At 33.2% G+C, this 22,213-nt stretch overlaps 1 protein-coding gene across 2 annotated transcripts in view; it reads right to left on the minus strand.

Annotated features, from left to right (window-relative positions):
* The window catches only part of ASCC3 (activating signal cointegrator 1 complex subunit 3), a 315,263-nt gene that overhangs the window by 129,879 nt on the left and 163,171 nt on the right, over nucleotides 1-22,213 (minus strand). For both annotated transcript variants that reach the window (XM_069488077.1, XM_069488076.1), the window contains 4 exons: nucleotides 10,104-10,295; nucleotides 9,560-9,784; nucleotides 2,974-3,093; nucleotides 234-398 (listed from right to left, as the gene is read on the minus strand). In XM_069488077.1, the coding sequence (XP_069344178.1) occupies nucleotides 234-398; nucleotides 2,974-3,093; nucleotides 9,560-9,784; nucleotides 10,104-10,295 (702 nt within the window). The remainder of the gene's footprint in view (nucleotides 1-233; nucleotides 399-2,973; nucleotides 3,094-9,559; nucleotides 9,785-10,103; nucleotides 10,296-22,213) is intronic.

Below are 22,213 nucleotides of genomic sequence, written 5' to 3' on the forward strand. Positions count from 1 at the left end.
TATTGCTTGGGATATATTCATTGAATAGGATGGGCAAGAGGGCTCTTACTATTTTAAGTGTTTTTTTCCCCCCCATCTTTACCTAGGGTATATTGTTGAATTCATGTAAGTTAAATGCATTTTGGTCTTTTAGTTGCTTTTGTTATTTTACATTAATAATACATTTTGAAGTCTAGAAAGTATTGCATCTAAAAATAAAGATATTATTGCATTTGTTCTGCTCAGTATAATACCTCAATGGTGTTGTATTTAATATAGTAATGGCTGGCGGTTCTACCCAAATCAGTTGAGGAAAAATATCCAGTTCGCTCCTCAAAACGAATCATCTTTGCTTTGTCTAGTTTTCGTCCAACTTCAATGACCAACTGTTCTCGATGCTTTCTTAAAGTTGGGTCAATCTACAGGAAAAAACAAACAAACAAACAAACAAACAAACAAAAAAAAAACGACTGAATATTTCTTTAGACAGTCATCACTTGCAAACATGTATCCATTTATGGATATTAAATATTTTCTTGATGTTTTAGACTTTTTTATTATAATTTTTAAAATACATTTTTATACATATAGTAAAAACTAGAAAAGATTTCATTCCATTAAATAAAGGAAGCTTTAAAAATTCATTAAGATAATCAATCTGCATATTCTTTCAGATTCCAATATTTTAGAATATAAAATTCTTATATGGCCTTAAAATCTTTAAGATTATAAAGATTGGAAATCAGATACAAGAGAAAAATAATCATCTTCTGTCTCACATACTAAATAAATAGGAATTTTAAATTGTCAAACTATATTCCTTTATCAGTTAGTTGGAGAAATGATAGCAGGATTGCTTTCTCCTGTCAAAATCAAGATATATAAAAATAAATGCAAAGTTATCCTTTTAAAAGTATATTGCTACTGTTCTAACAGTTTTCATAAATGCTGATGGGAAAACCAATTTCGCCTATAACAATAGAAGCAAAGAGTAAAATAAAACTGACAATGAATTTTTGTATAGTTTTGAAACTATTATAGTCTTTTTCTAAGCAGAAATTATAATATTTAACACAAGATATTAATATTCTTGTTGCTACAATGTGCATATGTGTGTAAATATATGTGTACACATACATGTACATCCACAAATGCACACATGCCAAGTCCTGAAGATCATTCCCTGGTTATGAGCAGTAAAGTGAAACATGACCTTTAATGGAGAGTGGGAGAAGTATAAAAACACTTTAGAAATCTATTAATGAGTTAATACTCCTATCATTTGTTCTAACTCAGATCTTTATGATAGCTTATTCATGCATAAAATATAGCCAAAATAAATTTTAAACTCAGAAAAATGAGGCAAACAGAAATCAACTGCAGGGAAGAAGAAGTCAAGAGTCTTATCAGCAAATACAAAACATCTTAAATATTTGCTACAAGTGATATAATGTATCAGGTTCCTTTTATGAAAACATGATTATATATTATTAAACCATTAAATTATGTTAAATTACCTGATTTGTGTTAGTTCCTAAGAGTTTCATGGCTACAAATTTGTATTGAGTAATAAAATCAAAACAAGTCAAAAAAAAAAAAAAAAGGTTAAGACTCTCTGAACTGTGTAAAGTTCTGAAACTATGTATCCTGGAAGGTCTTCACACTGGAAAGTTACACAACAATGACTTTTGATATTAACCTAGTATTTAAAAATCAATTGATATGTTTATCTTGTTCCAAGATTTGAGATGGCTTAGCCCATGAAAATATATGTTCTGTTTTGTTTTTCTTTACCTGGTCAGAACATTTTCATGGTGCCATTGACTAGTCTTACAATGCCACATTTATAATGAGAATAACTAGTGCCATATTCCTTAAAATGTGTAAGGTTACAGGTTATAATGGACTTATATTTCATAACAGAGAGATTCAGCTATAAAAGAAGATATCCATTTGAAAACTAGCACATATTTCAACTGAGAAGAAGAAAGATCATTGAATCTCATCTAGAGTAAATCTAAGCATGAAAACATAATGATTTCAGATTAACAGCCTCAGAACGAGTTGCTGCTGCTGCTTTTCTTATTTTTTTTCCCCCGAGCCTTAAGTTTCAATTTTCCCACGGTAAAATCTACTGCATAGGGAAAAGCAAAATGAAAGAAAATTTTTTAAAAAATTGGCAACTGCTTTGACAATACAATGACATATATATTTATATATATATACACACACACTTATATGAACCAAGTTATAAGTAAATGAAAAAAACTGTAATTTTGAGTTATATTCAACTTCTTTACAAATTTTTCCTTAACACTAGTTAGGATATTTCCTTATGATGAAGGTAAAATAATGTTTTCATTAGACAACTGGATTTTATCTGTAATTAGGAAGCATTTACGGTGTCTAAAGCAGGGTTCTGAAGAAAAGACAAGAGCTCACTGAATCTTAAGCCACATGGACCACACATCTGTAAAGTTCATGAGAAGAGCTGCCATCACATGCATCTATTAACAATTCTCATTCTATGCATATGCACTGAATAGTAGAGCTGACTGCAGCCCAAACTCTTACGATAATAATTCAATGCTATCTTTTAATTTTAGAATAGGATTTAGAAGGGACTTGATAAGAGGTACAGACTGTATATAACATAAGCCTATAATAAAAAATCCTGTCTGATTTATTCTAAAACTAAATTTATCATAGTTTAAAAATCATAGCAAAATATTAACCTCAAATGGGAATATACCTGAATAACAAATTGATACTAAGATAAAAATTAACTTAGTAGCATCAGTGGGAAAAGATTTAAGTAGAGATAAATAATTATAGTAGTCCATTTAATTTTCCTTAGTGTTTTCTGAAAAAGAGTAAAGCTGTTTTTCTTCTACATGAGGCAAGAGTTGCAAACAGATATTTATCCTCATATCATGAAAGAATTATAGAACCCAAAAGGTGGTTTGATTTTTTTTTAATAAATTAGTTTTCTACCTGATAAGCCTTGTGACTGATGCCATATACTAATGGATTTGCTCTCATCCGTACATAAAGATAAGTGTAACTTATCCACTTCACTGCTTCTTCCACGTTAGTAACTGTTCCCAAAGCAATCTGCAAGTCAAAAATATGACAAAAATTAAAGTAATGCATTAAAGCTGAACATAAACACTGCATCAAAGAACATTTTGTCAGAAGTGAACTTTTAAAATTACATCATTCTGTGGCAGTTAAAAGATGGTAAGCACAATTACTGGGCATGACACTTTGCCAATTAACTAAAAGTCAGTCTTGCCTCATTTAATTGAGAATAATACCTCAAAAATACTATCTTCCTGAAGTGAACTTACACAATATTATGGGATTTGATTATAACTCCCTAAATGGACTTTAATTCTACATAACATTAAGGACATTTTTTGGCATAAATTAATTTTTTTTCTTATTTGGTATTTATTTTACTGTAATTTCATGTTACGCGACCACACAACTGAAAAATCTAAAAGTAAGTGCACCAGAATAAAACCAACAAAATATTGCTAATTCTGTTCCTCTTTATCTGAATTATGTATTCTGTCATCACCAAAATCACAGAGGGCATAATATTAGTTTTTACTTCTAAAGATACATATTTGTAGGACTGCTAATATAAATATACAATACAAATACAATGGAAAATGCATTCATTCATTTGTGCGCAAAAACACAAAGCAGATTTTATTGGGATTTATACATATTGATAACACACTTTAACGAACTCATATGGTAAAAACGGGGTGGTTTTTATTTTTATTGGTAAACTTAAAATAACCTGTGGGGAAAAAATAGATATATAATACATTTGAACCATAATAAACACTGGATAATTCTTTAGATTATATTTGGAAAGGAAATATAATTTTTAAAATAGCATTCTAATATAGCTCTGTGATAAGTAAATGAAACCAAAGGTTAATAATTTGAAAACACAACATAAAAGCCCCGTATAATAAAGAAAAAAAATTATTAGACAATGATATCGACACAGAATTTCAATGAAAAGTTTCCCTAAAAATATATTTCCTTAGTCAATGGATCTATAGATAGTAATTTTACTTTTACCTAAGGTGTTCATTTTATTTAAAAAATTCACCCAAGTTGTGAAACTTTATAGCTGTATATTTTTTCCTGAATCCTTAGTTGAAAAATCTTTTTACCTCCTAATACTTTAATCAAAGGAGGAGAGATGCTCCCTTATTAAATTTTAGGACAGAAAAAGAGAAAAATCATTTTATTTTAGTACTAATATCAAAGAAGGTAAAAATCTTCACACTTAATTCCTACATTATAATTTTTAGTTCTGTATAATATTTTGTGAAACATGTGGATGAAGATATAGCAATATATTATTTTCATTAAAATATTATACTATTTGTTATTAAATAAGAGAAATGACCAAAAGTAAAAATATGATATGTGAGATTCTATTCGCTTTAAAATTCACACTAATTTATTTACAAATGACTAAGCTATCCACAATATAGGAAAGTATAGACATTTATTGTAAACTGTAAGGCTTTGCACAATACGAAGAGTAGCAAGAATTAAAATTGAGGCAATGAGGGAGTTGTATAACAATTCTTAAAGATTTACAGGTAGGACAGTTAAACTTATTTTCTTGTTTGTTTAGGTAAATGAAACTAGTTTGATGATATGGCTAGGAATCTGATAGTCTGCCTCATTTGTGATTTTATTATTTGACAGTCAAAATTGTATTAAATCATGACACATGACCTATATTCCCTTCTGACTTTATGATTATTGTTAAAATAATGACCTATTTTCCCTCATAACTTTATGATATTTTTAAATAATATTAAACAACTCCTAAGAGTAGAAAATTTTATAAAGAATAAAACAAGCTTGCTATTATTTTCAAAATCAGACTTACTAAATTAACATTAATAAATATCTATTTCTACTAGTGATAAGATAAAAGGAAAAGTGGAAGTAGGTATCAAAAACTGGATTAAGTAAAGCAAGTTTTCTCAATGTTCACCAAAAAGGAAGAGAATAACCAGGAAAATAAATGTTATTTATGATGGGTCACCTTATTATGAGACTAATACTTGAATGCCACCTAGTGACAAAAATAAAAATTTACTTGTAAATATTTGCTGTCATCTAATGGCTACTTGTACAGAGGCCATTTATAAAACAAGTATTTTTTTTTTTTGACATCTCCTTGAAACCTATTATTCATCTCAATCATATAGTAAGTCAGTAATAAGTTTGTTCTATGTAAAGCATAATGGATATGATAACACATAGAGCATGATCCCTGGCCTCAGAAGTTCCCTAGTCATGGAAGTGAGATATATGTAACTAATAAAGGTGACATGTATCAACCCACCATCCATAGTACCTAGAATGTAACGTACATTCAAAATGCTTTTAATAAAAACATCTAACATGAAAATTACAAAAGTGGCATTAGTATACAGTGTGACAGAGGCTTTGTGCTTTGTTAAGAGGAAAATAAAACCCATCCCAAATTTGGTAATTTAGGAATAAGACTCAAGTATCACTTCACATCTAATTCACCTATTTAGACATTAGTCTTTAAAGTTAATTTTAATTGTTCTTTTGGTAAGTGTGTCTTTAAAAACTGGTTGACATCATATAAAAACTAAATAAGCAAATATTATAATCATCGTGAGTATGTATGTGTACATATCTGTATATGCATACATAAACTACTTTAGTAAATATATGAAAAACCATTTATGCTTCCATTCATTTATCTATTCAACTAAAATTTCAGTGCTGGCAATATGTATAAATGGGGCTGAGTATCAAGGAACTACCAGAAAATGGTAAGTAATTCTATCATTTACTGCATGCTAACTTGGCATAGGCATTTATTAAATTTTCACAGCAATCCAGTGATAATATCCCAATTTTATAAATGAAAAAATTAGGACATTTTAGGTGAAGTGAGTAGAATAACAGCCTATCTAGGGCAGAAGACCCATGTTGGAGAATAACCAGAGCCAGAACTGGGAATGTCGGTCACACTCTGGAGGCCTTAAATCCAAGGACAAAGTGTCTGTACAACATCCTGTAGAGACAGGAAGAACTCCATATAAAGAATGTATGTAAGGTTGCAGAAAGATTAACATAAAATGCGAAATATGAGGGGTTGGCACACAGTAGGTACCCAGTAATGTCTGATGATTAAACTTTAATAAACCTCAAACATGCCTCAGTGTTTCTCTCAGTGTAAAATTAAATGGCTTTATATAGGGATGGAATTTATGACCTTTCCACATTAGGATTATGAAGTCAGCCACATAAGGCATCAATCAGCAATGATGCCTCATAAAATGTTTGCATTAAAATTATTATTTAATATAATAATTTCTCCAGTTCTTCTAAACTAACGGTCAGACTTGATATTCTAGAAATCAAAATATTAACAGAGGCCAACATTCCTGATCTAGTGTGACCTTTATGTTCATCACTGCTATTGTAGAGTCTTACAAAGATTTTGGGAGTCTAAAGACTTAAAAAATCCATTACTTTAGGAACACATCACATATTCATTTTATAAACTAACTTCATACTTGATTTCCACAGATTACCAAATTTAATTTCACATTTAACTATAATTTAAAGGAGTTTGTTTCCCTTAAATTATAGGATAATTTACTTAATAGGGAGCTATTCTAGTAGACCCAAATATTAGAAAGTTTAGCAATGACTATACTTCACTATATTAACTGAAAATTTCAAAATATGTTTTATTATCTGAATGCCATTTACAACATTAAATGAGACTATGCTCATAGTTAGTTGACATTTCTGAAAATGACATATCTAATAAGTACCTTATAACTATGTGATGAATTTATGGGCCATGATTTATTTCTAATTTCTCAGGGCTTGCCCAAATAGTTTGGTATTTTATTGTCCCTAAGAAAAAGAGTTCCTTGAGGATAAGAGCGGTATTTTACTTACTTTGTGTCTTCTGCATATCATCACCTGTGTTTATAACTTACAAAAAGCCATCAAGGACATTAACTCTAAGTTTATTAAGATATAGTCACCTTTGACATGCTTTTTTTTTTTTTAGAAAAACTGCATAAAAGAACCTTGCTTTTTACTGTGAGTCAGAGAAATTATGGCTACCATTCTGGAAAATGTTTAGTCCAGGTCTTAGAAGAAGTCAAATGCTAAGTATTTACATAGGGAAATGTATTCACCTATAACTTCCTACACTGCATATAAGATAATAAAAATGTAGGCTATAATGGAAAGACCAGGTTTAGAGTTAAATAGACCTAGTTTCAGTACTAGTTCTAAAAATTATAACTTAGTGAACTTGGGTCAGTTCCATATCTCTCTGAGGATAATATCTCCTTAGCAGAAGTATTGAGAGATTCAGAGAATGTACATGAAGCACCCAGCAGAGTCTCTGGCATATAACTGGTCCTCAGTCACTGCTACTATTACTCTCATTTTACAATAACAGACTTTATTCCATTATAGATATTGTTGATCCAAGACCTAGTTATTTAAACCGTGAAATCATAGTAGGCAATAGGATTGAAATTAAGCTGTAACAATACTTTCTTTAGAGTCAAAATTTCTTTCTTCATCTTTTTAATTTTCTTGTAATTTTGCTAATAGAAACCAGAGGCTTTCGTGCCTCTTTTTTAAACTCCCGATCATATCTTCTAAAACTTATCTATTCTTCTGAATCCAGACCAAATTTTAACGCCCTCATGAACAAAGCCTTTCCTGATAGCCTGGGGCCAAATGTATTTTCTCCTTCTGCAGAATCCTTCTATAACTTATCATGTTATTTCCAATATTACTGTATTATGTTTTCATGTCTTTTTCTCCCCCTTTAGAGTATATGCTTCTAAACAGAGGCAACTGAAGAGTGAGTATGTTTTTCATTCTCTAAAAAGACTTATAAATAACATGAATAGAATGCAAGTGAAATTTCTATAAGCTGTTTAAGAAGTATCTGACATAGGACTTGTACACAGTAATATTTGATTGTGAATATTTCATTTATTCATTTATTTAATATTTATATCCTAACTACTTTTAAAAATTACTTGAGGCCGGGCGCAGTGGCTCACGCCTATAATCCTAGCACTCTGGGAGGCCGAGGCGGGTGGATCGCTCGAGGTCAGGAGTTCGAGACAGCCTGAGCAAGAGTGAGACCCCGTCTCTACTAAAAATAGAAAGAAATTATCTGGCCAACTAAAATATATATAGAAAAAATTAGCTGGGCATGGTGGCGCATGCCTGTAGTCCCAGCTACTCGGGAGGCTGAGGCAGAAAGATTGCTTGAGCCCAGGAGTTTGAGGTTGCTGTGAGCTAGACTGATGCCACGGCACTCACTCTAGCCCAGGCAACACAGAGAGACTCTGTCTCAAAAAAAAAAAAAAAACAAAAAAAAAATTACTTGAGTCCATTTTAAAGGTATTAAAGCAGTGGTCCCCAATGTTTTTGGAACCAGAGTCCGGTTTCACGGAAGACATTTTTTTCATGGATGGGGCAGGAGCCGGGAGGATGGTTTCAGGATGATTCAAGTACATTACATTTATTGTGTAGTCAACCTCTCTACTAATGATGATCTGTTTGTAGCTGCTCCCCAGTGCTAGCATCACCGCCTCAGCTCCGCCTCAGATCATCAGACATTAGATTCTCATAAGAAGCGTGCAACACAGGTCCCTTGCACGTGCAGTTTACAGTAGGCTTCCCACTCCTATGAGAATCTAATGCCACCACTGATCTTACAGGACGTGGAGCTCAGACGGTGATGTAAGCAATGGGGAGTGGCTGCCCTGCTCACCTCCTGCTGTGTGGCTGGGTTCCTAACAGGTCAGGGACAGGTGGGGTTGGGGACTGGAGTATTAAAGGACACTGAAGTAGGAAAGTGTTCAATACTAAAGCAATAATTAAAAATGACAAGAAAATAGTCAAACTTCATTTGAATATTCTACATATATATTCTAAACTGTAAGAATGTTTCTTTTCTCAACCAGTTGTTACCTAGGCTTCCAGGGTCTATTACATAAATCTTAACAAAAGTCTCTCTCTCTCTCTCTCTCTCTCACACACACACACACACAATAAATTATCAAACTTCTAGTTCAATTTAAGCAATCACATGTTCTAAGACAGAATTCTTCAAATGACCTAATAGAGATCAAAGAGTTTTATAAATCTCATGAAAACTTTATTAAAAACTTTATAAAAGTACAATACAAATATTAGTTATTATTATTGCTATTTCTATTTCCCCAGTTTGCGTAGTCTTGGTTAGATTTCTAGTCTCTAACAAAGCCTCATAATTTAAAAGTATGGCTTTTTGGCAATGAATTCTTATCAGTTATCATCTTCATTCTATACTGCTCTGAATTAATCAGCAATAATACCATTCACCCTATTTTATCTTATGACTAATGGGATAAGCTGTACTCCTAAATACTGCTAAACAGCAACCAAATCAAGCTTTATTTTACTTGGTCATTCTTAAAGCTGATGATTTTATTCCAATCTTTTACTCATTAGATCTTACCTCTGCATTTAGGTTATCTGCAAGGCTTTCCAGAAACTGACTCTCAATTGGGTTTTGTTGAGTGAGCAAAGTGAGGTAATGGCTGAGTTTGTCATGTGTTGTTATAATGATTCCTTCCCCAAATTTGTCAAATTGTGGTCGTCCGGCTCGACCAAATATCTGCATGACATCTAAAATTCCAAGGTCAACAAAGGAGCCTCTTTTTGCAGCATATATTTGTGTTCCCTAGATGAGGAAAAGTTAATAAAAATTTACATAAACACACACAAATATAATCCTGATGAGCTGAATACTGAAATTAGGCAAATATGGCAAGATCTCAAAAGTGTACTTTAATCCTTTCATCATCTGTGATAGAGTTAAATTTTCACAATATAAACTAGGTTCTTACTGGAGAAAATAATTCTGACCTTATATAAATAACATTCAAAGTCAATGAAACAGCCAAATCACAATATTTTTCTAAATAAATCAATCCAGAGATTTTTTTTTTTTTTTTTTTTAAGACACACAAATCCATGTGCAAAGGAAGGTAAGCTCTTACCTTAATAATAACAGCGTGAGCAGGAAGATTGACACCCCAGGCTAATGTAGCTGTACAGACTAGGACTTTGATATGCCCATTAGAAAACAAGTTTTCAACCAAATTTCTGTCCTGCCGAAGCATTCCTGCATGATGAATACTAAAACCATCTGGGAATAATTCTCGTACTTGCTTATTTCTTGACTTTTGTACCTAGAGTAGACATCAAGAAAACATAAAAGCAGTTAAAAGGCATTGTTATTGAGCATTTCTGTTGAATGAGTTAATAAAAAAAGCATAAAATTATTTTTAAGCATCTTTAGTTATTACAAAGTCCTAGTATATAATGCTTTATACAAAATCATAAAAAATTATGTCACTTATTTTAAAAAATAGGTAACACCCCAAAATGACACAAAATTCAAAAGGAATAAGGTGAAATGCAAGTGTCTCTTACATCCAGGTGTCCCCTCTTGCAATCAATCAGTATTACCTGTTTTTTATCCTTCCAAAAATACTTTATTAAATATAAACATAAATCTCAGTGGCTTCCCAACTCCTTAAGAGTAAATGCCAGAGTCATTACCATGCAAGGCCCTACAAAAATCAATCCCATCCCCTTACCTCATTCACACCAGCCACATTTTCTCTCAGTATGTTTTCTGACAAATTTACACTGACTTCAAGGTCTTTTCACTTTCTATTACAGACCCACTGCCTGGAAAATGTTCTCCCCATTTACTGTGATCTCCATGGTTCTCCATGATTTTCCTAATTGCAAATAGTCAATAAACCCAACTTAGTTCACCAACAGCTGTGTTCTTGGTGATCTCTAAGAGGAAAGCAATGACCACTTAACTCCTCAACTTTACAAGTGCTTTGAGCATACAGTAGTCCTCTCTTATCCACGGTTTCACTTTCTGCAGTTTCTGTTACCTGAGGTCAACTGTGATCCAAAAATATTACGTGAAAAATTACAGAAATAAACAACTCATATTTTTAAATTGTGCACCATTCTGAGTAGTGTGATGACATCTTATAGTGTCCTGCTCCAATCCGCCCAAGACACGAATCCTTTGTCCAACATATCCATGCTGTAGACACTCCCTGCCCATTAGTTACTTAGTAGCCATCTTGGTTATCAGATAGAGTGAGTGGTATCAAAGTGCTTGTGTTCAAGTAACCCTTATTTCACTTAATAATGGTCCAAATCACAAAAGCAGTGACAGTGGAAATTCAGATTTGCCAAACAGAAGCCATAAAGTGTTTCTTTTAAGTGAAAAGGTGAAAGTTCTCGACTTAGGGAAAGAAAAAAAAAAAAACCGTTATGCTGAGATTGTTAAGATATATGACAAGAACAAATCTTGTATCTGTAAAATTGTGAAGAAAGAAAAAATATAATGAATTCCTGTCAGTTTTGCTGTTGCACTTCAAATTGCAAAAGTTATGGCCACAAGTGCTCAGTAAAGATGGAAAAGATATTAAATTTGTGGGTTGACACGGACAGAAATGTATTCTGAATGGCAGTAATCGGGTTGACTACTATCCACGGTTTCAGGCATCCACTGGGAGTTGTGGAATGTATCTCCCATGGATAAAGGGGACTACTGTATTAACCTCACTTCTAGTGGCTGTTCTTTGGCCTGGTCTGAGCTCAGATGTGGGATTTGGTACACTGATCTGCAATTTGTGTAAGTTGTAATACAGCAGAAAATATTAATATTACAAGATTCATTAAAGAGTCATTACATGATAGAGAAAATTTTCTGCAAAATAAAAGACCTTAGATTAATATTTAAAGAAATGTTTATATAGTCAAAGCTTCTGTTGGGCATCACATTGCGTATTTTCTTGCTGTTGCTCTGAAAATCTTATCATCAACAATTTAAGAGCTTCTTTTTGAACAGCTTTTTCCAGAATTTTTACATAAGGGGCACTAACATAGGCAGGGCATGAGATTTCAAGGGCCTGGGGTTCTAGTCCAGACTTTGCCACATTGATTATTTCTCAGATCACTTAAAAATGTAAACTTCTAAGATAATAGCAACTAAGAAAATGATCTAAAAAAATAGCACTCCATGAAATCTGCTTCAATTATTTAATATTAATATAAAACCAAAAGTAATACATTAACACACCGCGCCATCTAGTGGCCAGCCAGGTAAATAACAACTCACATATTTTGAGCCTTTTAGAGTCCAAAACAAAATACATATATATTTAACAAAAGATCATCTTCATCAAGTTTCAAGGGAAGTATATTTTTATTTCATTCTTGTGTAGTGTGGTCAGCCTGTTAGAAATTATTTGATAACTGACTACACTTCGATCATCACACTCAGCTTTCATCTTTTCAAACAAGAGATACTGTTTTTGTCAGTCTTCTTAAAGGAGCTCATAGGAATATGAGACAAAGTTTGTTGTGGAATATTTGCTAAGATATAATAGAGCTCCTTCAGAAGCCAAGGGTAGGAAGAGGAGAAACATTTCAATTATTCCATTTCTTCTTTAATATTTAAGAGTGAACACTCAGAGCTAACAGAAGAAACTAAAAAATATTGCTTAGGGGATATATTCTATACAAATCATACTGCTGGACTGCTGTATGTTTCAGGTAAAGTATGCTGTCTGGGGACCCCATGCATCGGAATATCCTGGTATACTTGTTATAAATGTAGACTCCTACATCAGACCCTAGTTGAGAGGATATGGCTGGGCCTGCTGTGGCACCAGAGACACAGAAGGAAACTAAATGCAAGAGTATGTAACTATGGTGAAGAATTTTTTTTTATAAAGTAGCAGGTGGATCCTGGAATGCTGACATAGCACCTCCCACTCTGATCAGGTGGGCCCCACATTCAACCAGCTCTAGTGGCCACCAACTGGGTACACCCCTCTGGTCTCTGTGAGAAATTAGGAGGCTCTAGAGGTCACTTCTCTTTCATTTCTATTCTTGCACATACTGTGCATGGTTTATTTTTTGAAAGACACACACCAACATTTTTTTTTTCACTTCTGCATGATACCATCCAAAATACTTATTGAACACTCACTGTGTGCACTGTTTTTTTTATTGGTTCCATACAACAATCTTAAAATAAGTCTGGGTTGTTTATTCATAACTATCTTTGAATCTGAATTTCCTGTTTGTGGTCTGGCCTAGCTCACAATACAAAACTGGAATCCCTGAAGATGAGGCTCAGAGATGTACTTTTGAAAATTTTATTTTAAAAATCATCATATAGTAAAATTGACTATTTTTCCTATTTAAAAATCATTATACAGTAAAATTGACTTTTGGTGTACACATCTATGAATTTTAACACATATATTGATTTGTGTAACCACCATCATAATCAGGATACAAAACAGTTCCTTTACCCTCAAAAACTTTCCTGTGCTATTTCTCTACAGTTAAACCCTTCCCAACTACTATCCCTGGCAACCATCTATCAGTACTCTATCCCCATATAGTTTTATCATTTCAAGAATGTTATATAAATTGAAACAGACAGTACATAAACTTTCGAGATTGGTTTCTTTTACCCAGTTTAATGCCTTTGAGATTCATCTAAATTGTTGCGTATATCGATAGCTCATTCCTTTTTATCGCTGAGCAGTATTCCACAGTATGGGTGGGCATATAATAGTTTGTTAATCCAATCTCCTATGCAAGGACATTTGGGTTGTTGCCAGTTTTGGCAATCACGAATAGAGCCTCTATGAACATTCATGTACATTTTGTATGTGTGTAGATATGTTTTCATTTCTCTAAATGCCAGGAATGGAACTGCTGGGTCATATGGTAAATGTATGTTTAACTTTATGAAAACTGCCAAACCATCTCCAGTGGCTGTAACATTTGGCATCTGCATCAGCAATGCATAACACAGTTCCACTTCCTTCCCACGTTTGGCAGCACTTGATATTGTCATTATTTTTATTTTAGCCATTGTAATAGGTGTGCAGTGACACCTCATCATGGTTTTATCTGCTTTTCCTTAATAATTAATGACGTTAGACATCTTTTCATGTTCTTGGATGTACATAGCTACTCTGATCTTCAAGTTATTCTGACAACAAAAGTTTGAAAACCAAAGTTTTTTACAGAGGGATACTTGCAGTGATATTTTTATCCATCTATGCATAATACAGCTGTACCATTTGACTTTACAAGACTATAATATTTAGTGCCAAGCAACCTAATATTCATTATCATACTAAATTATTCACATTCCTAAAAAATGTACCTCCTAACAAATTTATGAAACATGATAATGACTAACAGAAAAAAAATTTCACCGTAAAGAATCAACGAGAAGGCCACTTAAAAAAGAAACGTGTATCTATCATATACTAGATCCTAGGAATACAAACAAATTTAAGACAAAATTTGACCTTTGGATAATTTGCAGACTGATAAGGACTCAAATGGTATTTCTATTAAATATGATGTATTTATAATAGAGGTATGTGGACAAAGCTGAAACTTTGTCATTTATGACAATGGTATTATGTTTTATTTGCATTTGTCCTGCTAGCACCTGGCAGAGTACCTTCTGCATAGCTATTACTTTCTACATGTTTCCTGAATGAATGAATGAATTCTTGATCTCCTAGTTTTACCAAAGCAGTCTTTACAGAAAATGAGAAATGTGGGTCTTGAGGGACAAGAGACAGACTGCTAAATGTGGAAAGATAAGCAGCAGGATAAACAAACATAGAAGCTGGGACTAGTGAAAGAGCACAGTGTTTCTGGAAGGCACTCTGTTCAGAAGGTGTGGGGCAAATGCAAGAAAATTAAGCTGGAAAAGAAAACTGGGGTCTATACTGTCTCAAGCAGAGCTAAAACAGGAGCCAATTAAAGTTTTACAGCAGTATCATATTTGTTGTTTAGAGAGGTAACTTCACAGTTGTGCTAAGACCAGAGGCTAGATGAACAAGTATGGAGCCCCTACAACAATCCAGGTGAGAAGATGGAGGCCGAGAAAACAGAGATGACCACACAATGTGAAGTTGGCTATGAAGCAACCAAGACTGGGTGAATGTTTAGAAAGAGGGGTGAGCAGGACATGAAGGAAAAGGAGTTAGAATTGTTTCAAGTTAATCCTTGTCTTGGTGCACTGAATTTATGATGGGGAAAACAGGATGAGAACTAATGCTTGTGCTTTAGGCTAGGGACTAAGAAGTCAGAAGCAGATGCTATTTGGGGCATGAGTTTAAAGACATCCATTATAAAGACTTTGGCTTTTATTCTGAATAAATGGGAAGCCACTTAAGGTTTTTCAGCAGGAGAGAAACATGGAGACCAGTTAGGTAACACTATCACAATGTTCAGGGTAAGACGGGATTGTGGACTAGACCAAGTGATATATCTTATCTTGTCTTTCTTAAACAACAAGGAGAAATTAAAATTGCAGAAGTTTAAAAATTAGTGAAAACATGACAATACATACTTAAAGGACAGAGTAAAATTGTGCTCTCAGAAAAAATCATACCTGAAGATACTTATATAACTAAATAAGAATATAATAAATAAATAAGTTAAACATCTCACTCAAGAAGCTACAAAAATATAACATACCCAAGGCAAGAAGAAGGAATAACCTAATAAAGTTAAAATAGAATATGATAATTTTAAAATTGTGAAATTAAGAAATAAATGTAAATACTCTTATTTGAAAAGAAAAAAATTAAACAAAAATAGACAGTGGCTATTACTGACTAGAGTAGGAGTGGACAGACTATGTGGCAACTGCCTGTTTTTGTAAATAAAGTTGCACTGGAACACAGCATATAAATTTGTTATGTATTGCCTCTGGCTGCTTTGGAGCTACAACAAGAGAACTGAAGGAATAGCTGTGAAAGAGAGATCATATTTCTATAAGCTTAAAATATATTTTTCCTCTTTTTTAATTTGTGGTTCATAGATATTTATTTTTATTTATTTATTTTTAATTTCAGAATATCATGGAGGTACAAATGTTTTGGTTATATGGATTACTTTTGTACTGCTTCAGTCAAAGTTATGTGTGCCCATCACTCAGACAGTGTACACTGTACCCTTTAGGTATGATTTCACCCATCCCTTCTTCCCCCCTCCCGCCTGCATGATTTCTGTTGAGTTTTATCTTCATCTGTGTATGTGAGTACTGATCAGTTAGTTCCAATTTACTATTTATCATCTGGCCTTTAAGTAAAAGAAACTGTACATAAGCACAAGACTCAAAATTAATAACATGAAAAAGAAAATACAATTTAAAAGAATATGAAAAGAATACACTACAATTTAAAAGAATCAGAAAAGAGTGCTCTATGAAATTCAATGCATTCTACTTTAAAAACTGGAATGGATGATTTTCTAGGAAAATATTGTTAGTAAGAGACAGAAAATTATGAAAACATTGAAGAAAATTTAAGTTATCTAACAGCTGGGCTTTCAGACTTTTAAAGACAAATTAATTCTAATGCTGTTAAGAGACCCTAGAGAACAGACATTTAATAGAATGCTCAAAATTAATTTTACAGAGCAATGTAATGGCACTGATATTAAAACCTAACAAAGCAGAAAAATGAATACAGTAGAGAAATCTCTCTTATAAATATAAATGCAAATAGTAAAGAATTTTAGAAAACAGATTTCATCAATGCATTAAATAACTGAATCTCAACTAAATACAATTCAATCTTAGAATGCAAGGGCATTAAACTTATCAATATACTTATATTAATATGTTGACTAAGAAGTCAAAAAAGAAAGAACGTATGATCATGTCCAAGCACTGAAATTTGACAAAGGCTACATTCGGTCCTGATGAATAGATAAAATTAGATACAAGAAAATAATAAAAGGCCGGGCGCGGTGGCTCACGCCTGTAATCCTAGCACTCTGGGAGGCCGAGGTGGGCGGATCGTTTGAGCTCAGGAGTTCAAGACCAGCCTGAGCAAGAGCGAGACCCCATCTCTACTAAAAATAGAAAGAAATTATATGGACAGCCAAAAATATGTATAGAAAAAATTAGCCGGGCATGGTGGTGCATGCCTGTAGTCCCAGCTACTCGGGAGGCTGAGACAGGAGGATCGCTTGAGCTCAGGAGTTTGAGGTTGCTGTGAGCTAGGCTGACGCCACGGCACTCACTCTAGCCTGGGCAACAAAGTGAGACTCTGTCTCAAAAAAAAAAAAAGAAAATAATAAAAGATATAAATACTGGAAAGGAAAAGATCAAAGTAATTATTAATTATAGATGAAACAGACATTTATTTAGAAAACCAAGGACTTACTAAAAACTACTAACTAAAATAACAAAAGAATTCAGAAAGATGATAGTTTTGAAAATTAATATTTAAAAAGCCTCTCTCTCTATATACAATAACTTGTTAGAAAATAAAAGTGAAAAAAAATTATATTAATAACAACCATCAACACCAGGACAAGAGACAGGCAGTATCTATATAAGCACAATTTTAAAATATGCTGAAGGACATTCGAGAAATGAAATGATAATGCTTGCTTTGCTTTTGAGATGGGAAAACTTGACTTGGTCGAAATACCAATTCTCATTAACTGAATCTATAAAATCAATGCACTAATTCAACTAAAATATGAATATGATTTCTTGGAGGTGATATTAAAATTCATCCTGAAAAATACACTTGAAAATATATACAGGAAAAAATTCTACAATTGAAGAATAATCAATGGCTATCCCTACCAGTTATTAAGGATATTATGAAAACATAATAAGTAAAAGTTTGATACAAAAGAAGAAACAGCAAAGATCAATGACACAAAAAAGCTCAGAAATTGACTCAAGAAAATATGAGACTTTTGTATATTATATTAAATTCTAAAATCAACAGAAAAAACAAGGAGTATTTAGAAAAAAGATGACAGGCTCATTACTATCTGGAATAAGTTCCAGACACATCAAATATTTAATAATAAAAATAAAATAAAGGACTTAAAGAAATCATGAAGTAGGTATATCCTTTATATATAAGACATAAAGCCCAGAGACCATAAATAAATTAATAGAATTTCTATATGGTAAAAATACCCATAAACAAACAAAATAAAAATCAAATGTTAACTAGAAAAAGTATCTGTAACATATATGTTATTACATGCAATTTAATATATAATGGAATAAGGATATGAACAGTCTACAGAATAGTAAATACAAATGGCCAACAGGGAAAATGTTCATTTTCACTCCTATTTAAAGAAATGCCAATTAAAATAATAATAAAGTGCCATTTTTTACATAGTAATCTGCCATAACTTAAAAACTTTGACATTGCCCAGTGCTGGCCAAGTTACATGGAAGGAAATATATTTGTCTTTTGCTATTCATGGGGCATTGGTTCCAGGACCCACCCTACCACCTTCCATGGACACCAAAATCCATGGATGCTCAAGTCCCTTCTATACAATGGTATAGTATTTACATATAACATATGCACATCCTCCTGCAAACTTTAAATCATCTCTAGATTACTTAAACACCCAATACAATGTAAATGCTGTATAAGTAGTTATTAAGCTGTATTAATTAGGGAATAATGACAAGAAAAAAAGCCTCTGTATATGTCCAGTACAGATGCAATCATCCATTTGTTTTCCCCCAAATATTTTCCATCCATGGTTGGTTGAATCCATGGATGTGGAACCCATGGATATGGAGGGCTGTCTGTAACTGCTGGATGAAGTGTAAATTGAAGCAATTTCTGCAGTGGGCAATTTGGGAACATTCACTAAAATTTTAAATACATGTTGTCGTACTACAGGATGAATAATTTCCCCTGCTAGGAATTTTCACAATGTATACTGTTGCAGGAGTACAAGCAAGAATGTTTATGAAAACACTGTTAATAGTAAAAAGTAATTGGAAACAATGAAAATATCCCTCAACCAAGGACTGGGTAAATGAATTATTGTAATATCCACATTGTGGTATACTTTACAGTTGTTAAAATAATGAAACAGATCTCTGTTAATTTGGAAAGATCTCTATGATATGTTATTAAATGAAAAAAACAAGAGCCAAAAAAATTGTTTATAACATGATCCAATTTTTTCAAACTAAAACACACACATGCAAACATGGAAACATACACAATGGTAGTTGTACAAATATTTCCTCAAAAAAATTTAAGAAACTTTTAAAGGGAAGTTTAATTTGGAGAAATGAATAGAGAACAGTTGGTTAAGATCATGAGTTATGGAGCTAAACTTGTTTACTACAAGATGCCTGTTACTTTCTGAGGCATCAGAAAGAGCACTGCTTTTTCCACTTGGCTCTCCAGAGCTAGTGCTACATGGAGTCCAGGCTTTTCTATTCTCTGAATAGCTGCAGAAATATAATTTATCTTGTTCAAATTCTCTGAACAGAGCATTGGATTCTCCAAGGAAGCCACTTCAGATCCAATACTATACTCACTAAAGTGTTTCTACACATGGAAATTCAGCACAAAAAACACCAGCTGTGAAAAAGTAAAGGAAGTCAGGTGTGTAGTTTAAGAATTATATTAGCTTGGTTTTCTCTGACTTTATCTTTCCACTCTTCTTCACAAGTGAACTTCCCACATAGGGTTTTATAGTCAGTGAAATTAGAATGGAATGGGCAACTGCTGAAAATAATCCATTAGCACACAGAGGGCACTATATTCTTTTCCGCCAGTGAAAACATACAGAACTTCCTTCCATGACTTTACATATCTTTTTTCTACCCATGAGATGGAAAATAGATGTGAACACTTTTACAAATAAGGTTAAAATGTAACGGATTCCTAAGGTTGACTTCCAAACTAACACAAATACATGATTAAATAACATGGCTTTTTATAAAATGAGTGAGAACAAGCAATCGAGGATATTGAAGAAAAACAAATTGGTTTTCTTCTAAGCCATAAGACCAAAGAATATATATTAAAGCAACAAAAGAACTTCACTTTGGGTACAAACCCTGATGAACTATCATGCTGAAACTGCATAATTTATCGTGACCTTTTTAAGTCTTCTGAGGCAATTTATCTTGATAAGGTATGCTTTAATGTGAATAATTTCACATCCATTCAACTGAAAGAAATAACTCAACTGCCCTTATAAAAACTAAAATTTAACCAAGAGAAGGCAAATATTGTCCCCCAAATGATATCATTCTTTTTCACAATCATTAGTGAGTATGCACTACCAATGGTAGGGAAAAATATTATAAAATCCTCATCTCTGGTAAGTGCTATTTTTAATCACTCAATGCTTATAAAGTTCATCAGCACAACAAAGTAGAATTGTGTTATCACTAAAGAACCTGCTTACATTGTTAGAAGCATAAACCAATATCTGGCTTTTCTTTTGACAAACGAATTTAGAGATATAAGATATATAACATTGTATTCTGTCTTACCTTCCATCCCTTTTCCTCTTTTCTCCCTTTTGAAATTCTTATTCCACTTTGAACCTTATTCAGTAAGACAAATCAAATTGGTCCTCTGACATCTATTTCAAGAAAACTAAGACCTTCAAGGCTCTGTCCTTCATGAGGCTGTCAGAAAAACCCCATCATGCCTCCCATTCTTGTTTTTAGGATAAAGTCCATTAGTCATTTGTTCACTAGATTAACTAAACCAGAGGTTCTAAATCAAGGTATGATCAAGATGTCTGAGGATCATGTTACAAATTTTAGTAGTCTAGTTTCAGAGATTCAGATTCTGGTATCTAGTATGGGAACAGGTATTGGGGAACCAAATCATTCATTATACTATTGCCCCTGTGATACTTGGTATTTCTTTGTTCTTGACCCAACTCCTTACTCTTTCTACTATTTTTCCACCACAGAGTATAACTCTTTACTCTCTGGAACTGCCACTCATTGACCAGCAAGCTATATCAACCTCTTCTCCTACTTTGCCTTAACTGAAACCTGACTCTCCTCTAAGAACTGTTTCTCATCTTCCACCCTCTCAAATGGTGGAAGATGATGGCCTCTTCCCCATCACCAGTTTCAGACCACTCTGTACTCTACTCTCCTTTTGTAAAATTCTCTGCTGCTTTAAGGTTCAGTTTATCTGGCTATGTTACCTTCACCAACTTTATCCAATGAAGGCTTGGTATCTATGGCTCCTAGTCTCTCTCTTCACCCCAATTCCTATGATCATTGTAAAATGATGACAGCATTTTCCAGATGGATATCCAAAACTCTCACTCCTCAGTGCCCTGACACCCTCATTTCCAGTGGTATCTCCTCTGCCCACCTCAACTATACCAGCAATTATACACTGGGTCCTGTCATTGACCCACAACTGTAGTTCCTCCAAAATCATTAGCACAAACATCCCAATTTCTGACCAAAGCTTCCTATATTTCAAGCTTGCCCGAATATTAATTTTTCTAAGCCCATTCTTCATCATTAATGATATTTCCAGACCATAATTCCTCTATTTTCTTTCTATTCATCAGCAGGTAACATCCTCCCTCCTCTAACCTGGCCCTTATTGTTGGTCTTTCTCTAGCTTAGACAGCAGAGCTGAATATTTTAATCACATTCTTGTCCATTTCTTAACTCATCTGCCTTTCTGTCATACTTCACTGACGAAATGCCAAAATCGGATGACTTAAGACAGGTAGTACTCAAAAAAAATTATACAGAATGGCAACTTGAGAACACTCTAAATCTATCATCACAATCTCTACACGCCTTTAACATTAGACAGAAATCCCTCAGTGTCTTTATGGCCAGTTTGTTCTTGCATGTCTCACAATGTCTATATTAGACATTTTTCGGTTTCCACAAACTTTTGACCACCCCATCTACCCTTGACTCTCAAAGAATGACCTTAACACACACTTCACAGAGAAAATATAAGCTATAAGAGGAAACTCTCTCATCATCACACTATATTCTTACAAGCCTATTTGCATCAGAACCCATCTTTTCAAACTTCCCTTCTGTTATAACAGAAGTACACCACTTCCTCCTATCTAATTGAAAATCTCTCCACTTGTTCTTTGGTTCCATTCCTCTTGACCTCTCTAGACTCTCATATTATCCAGGGTCTCTTCTCTTTCCTATATGTATAATCAATCAATTTTAACCCCTTCTCTCTCTCTCTCTCTCTCTCTCTCTCTCAGA

This window comes from Eulemur rufifrons, chromosome 15, assembly GCF_041146395.1.
Source record: "Eulemur rufifrons isolate Redbay chromosome 15, OSU_ERuf_1, whole genome shotgun sequence".
Taxonomy (NCBI): domain Eukaryota; kingdom Metazoa; phylum Chordata; class Mammalia; order Primates; family Lemuridae; genus Eulemur; species Eulemur rufifrons.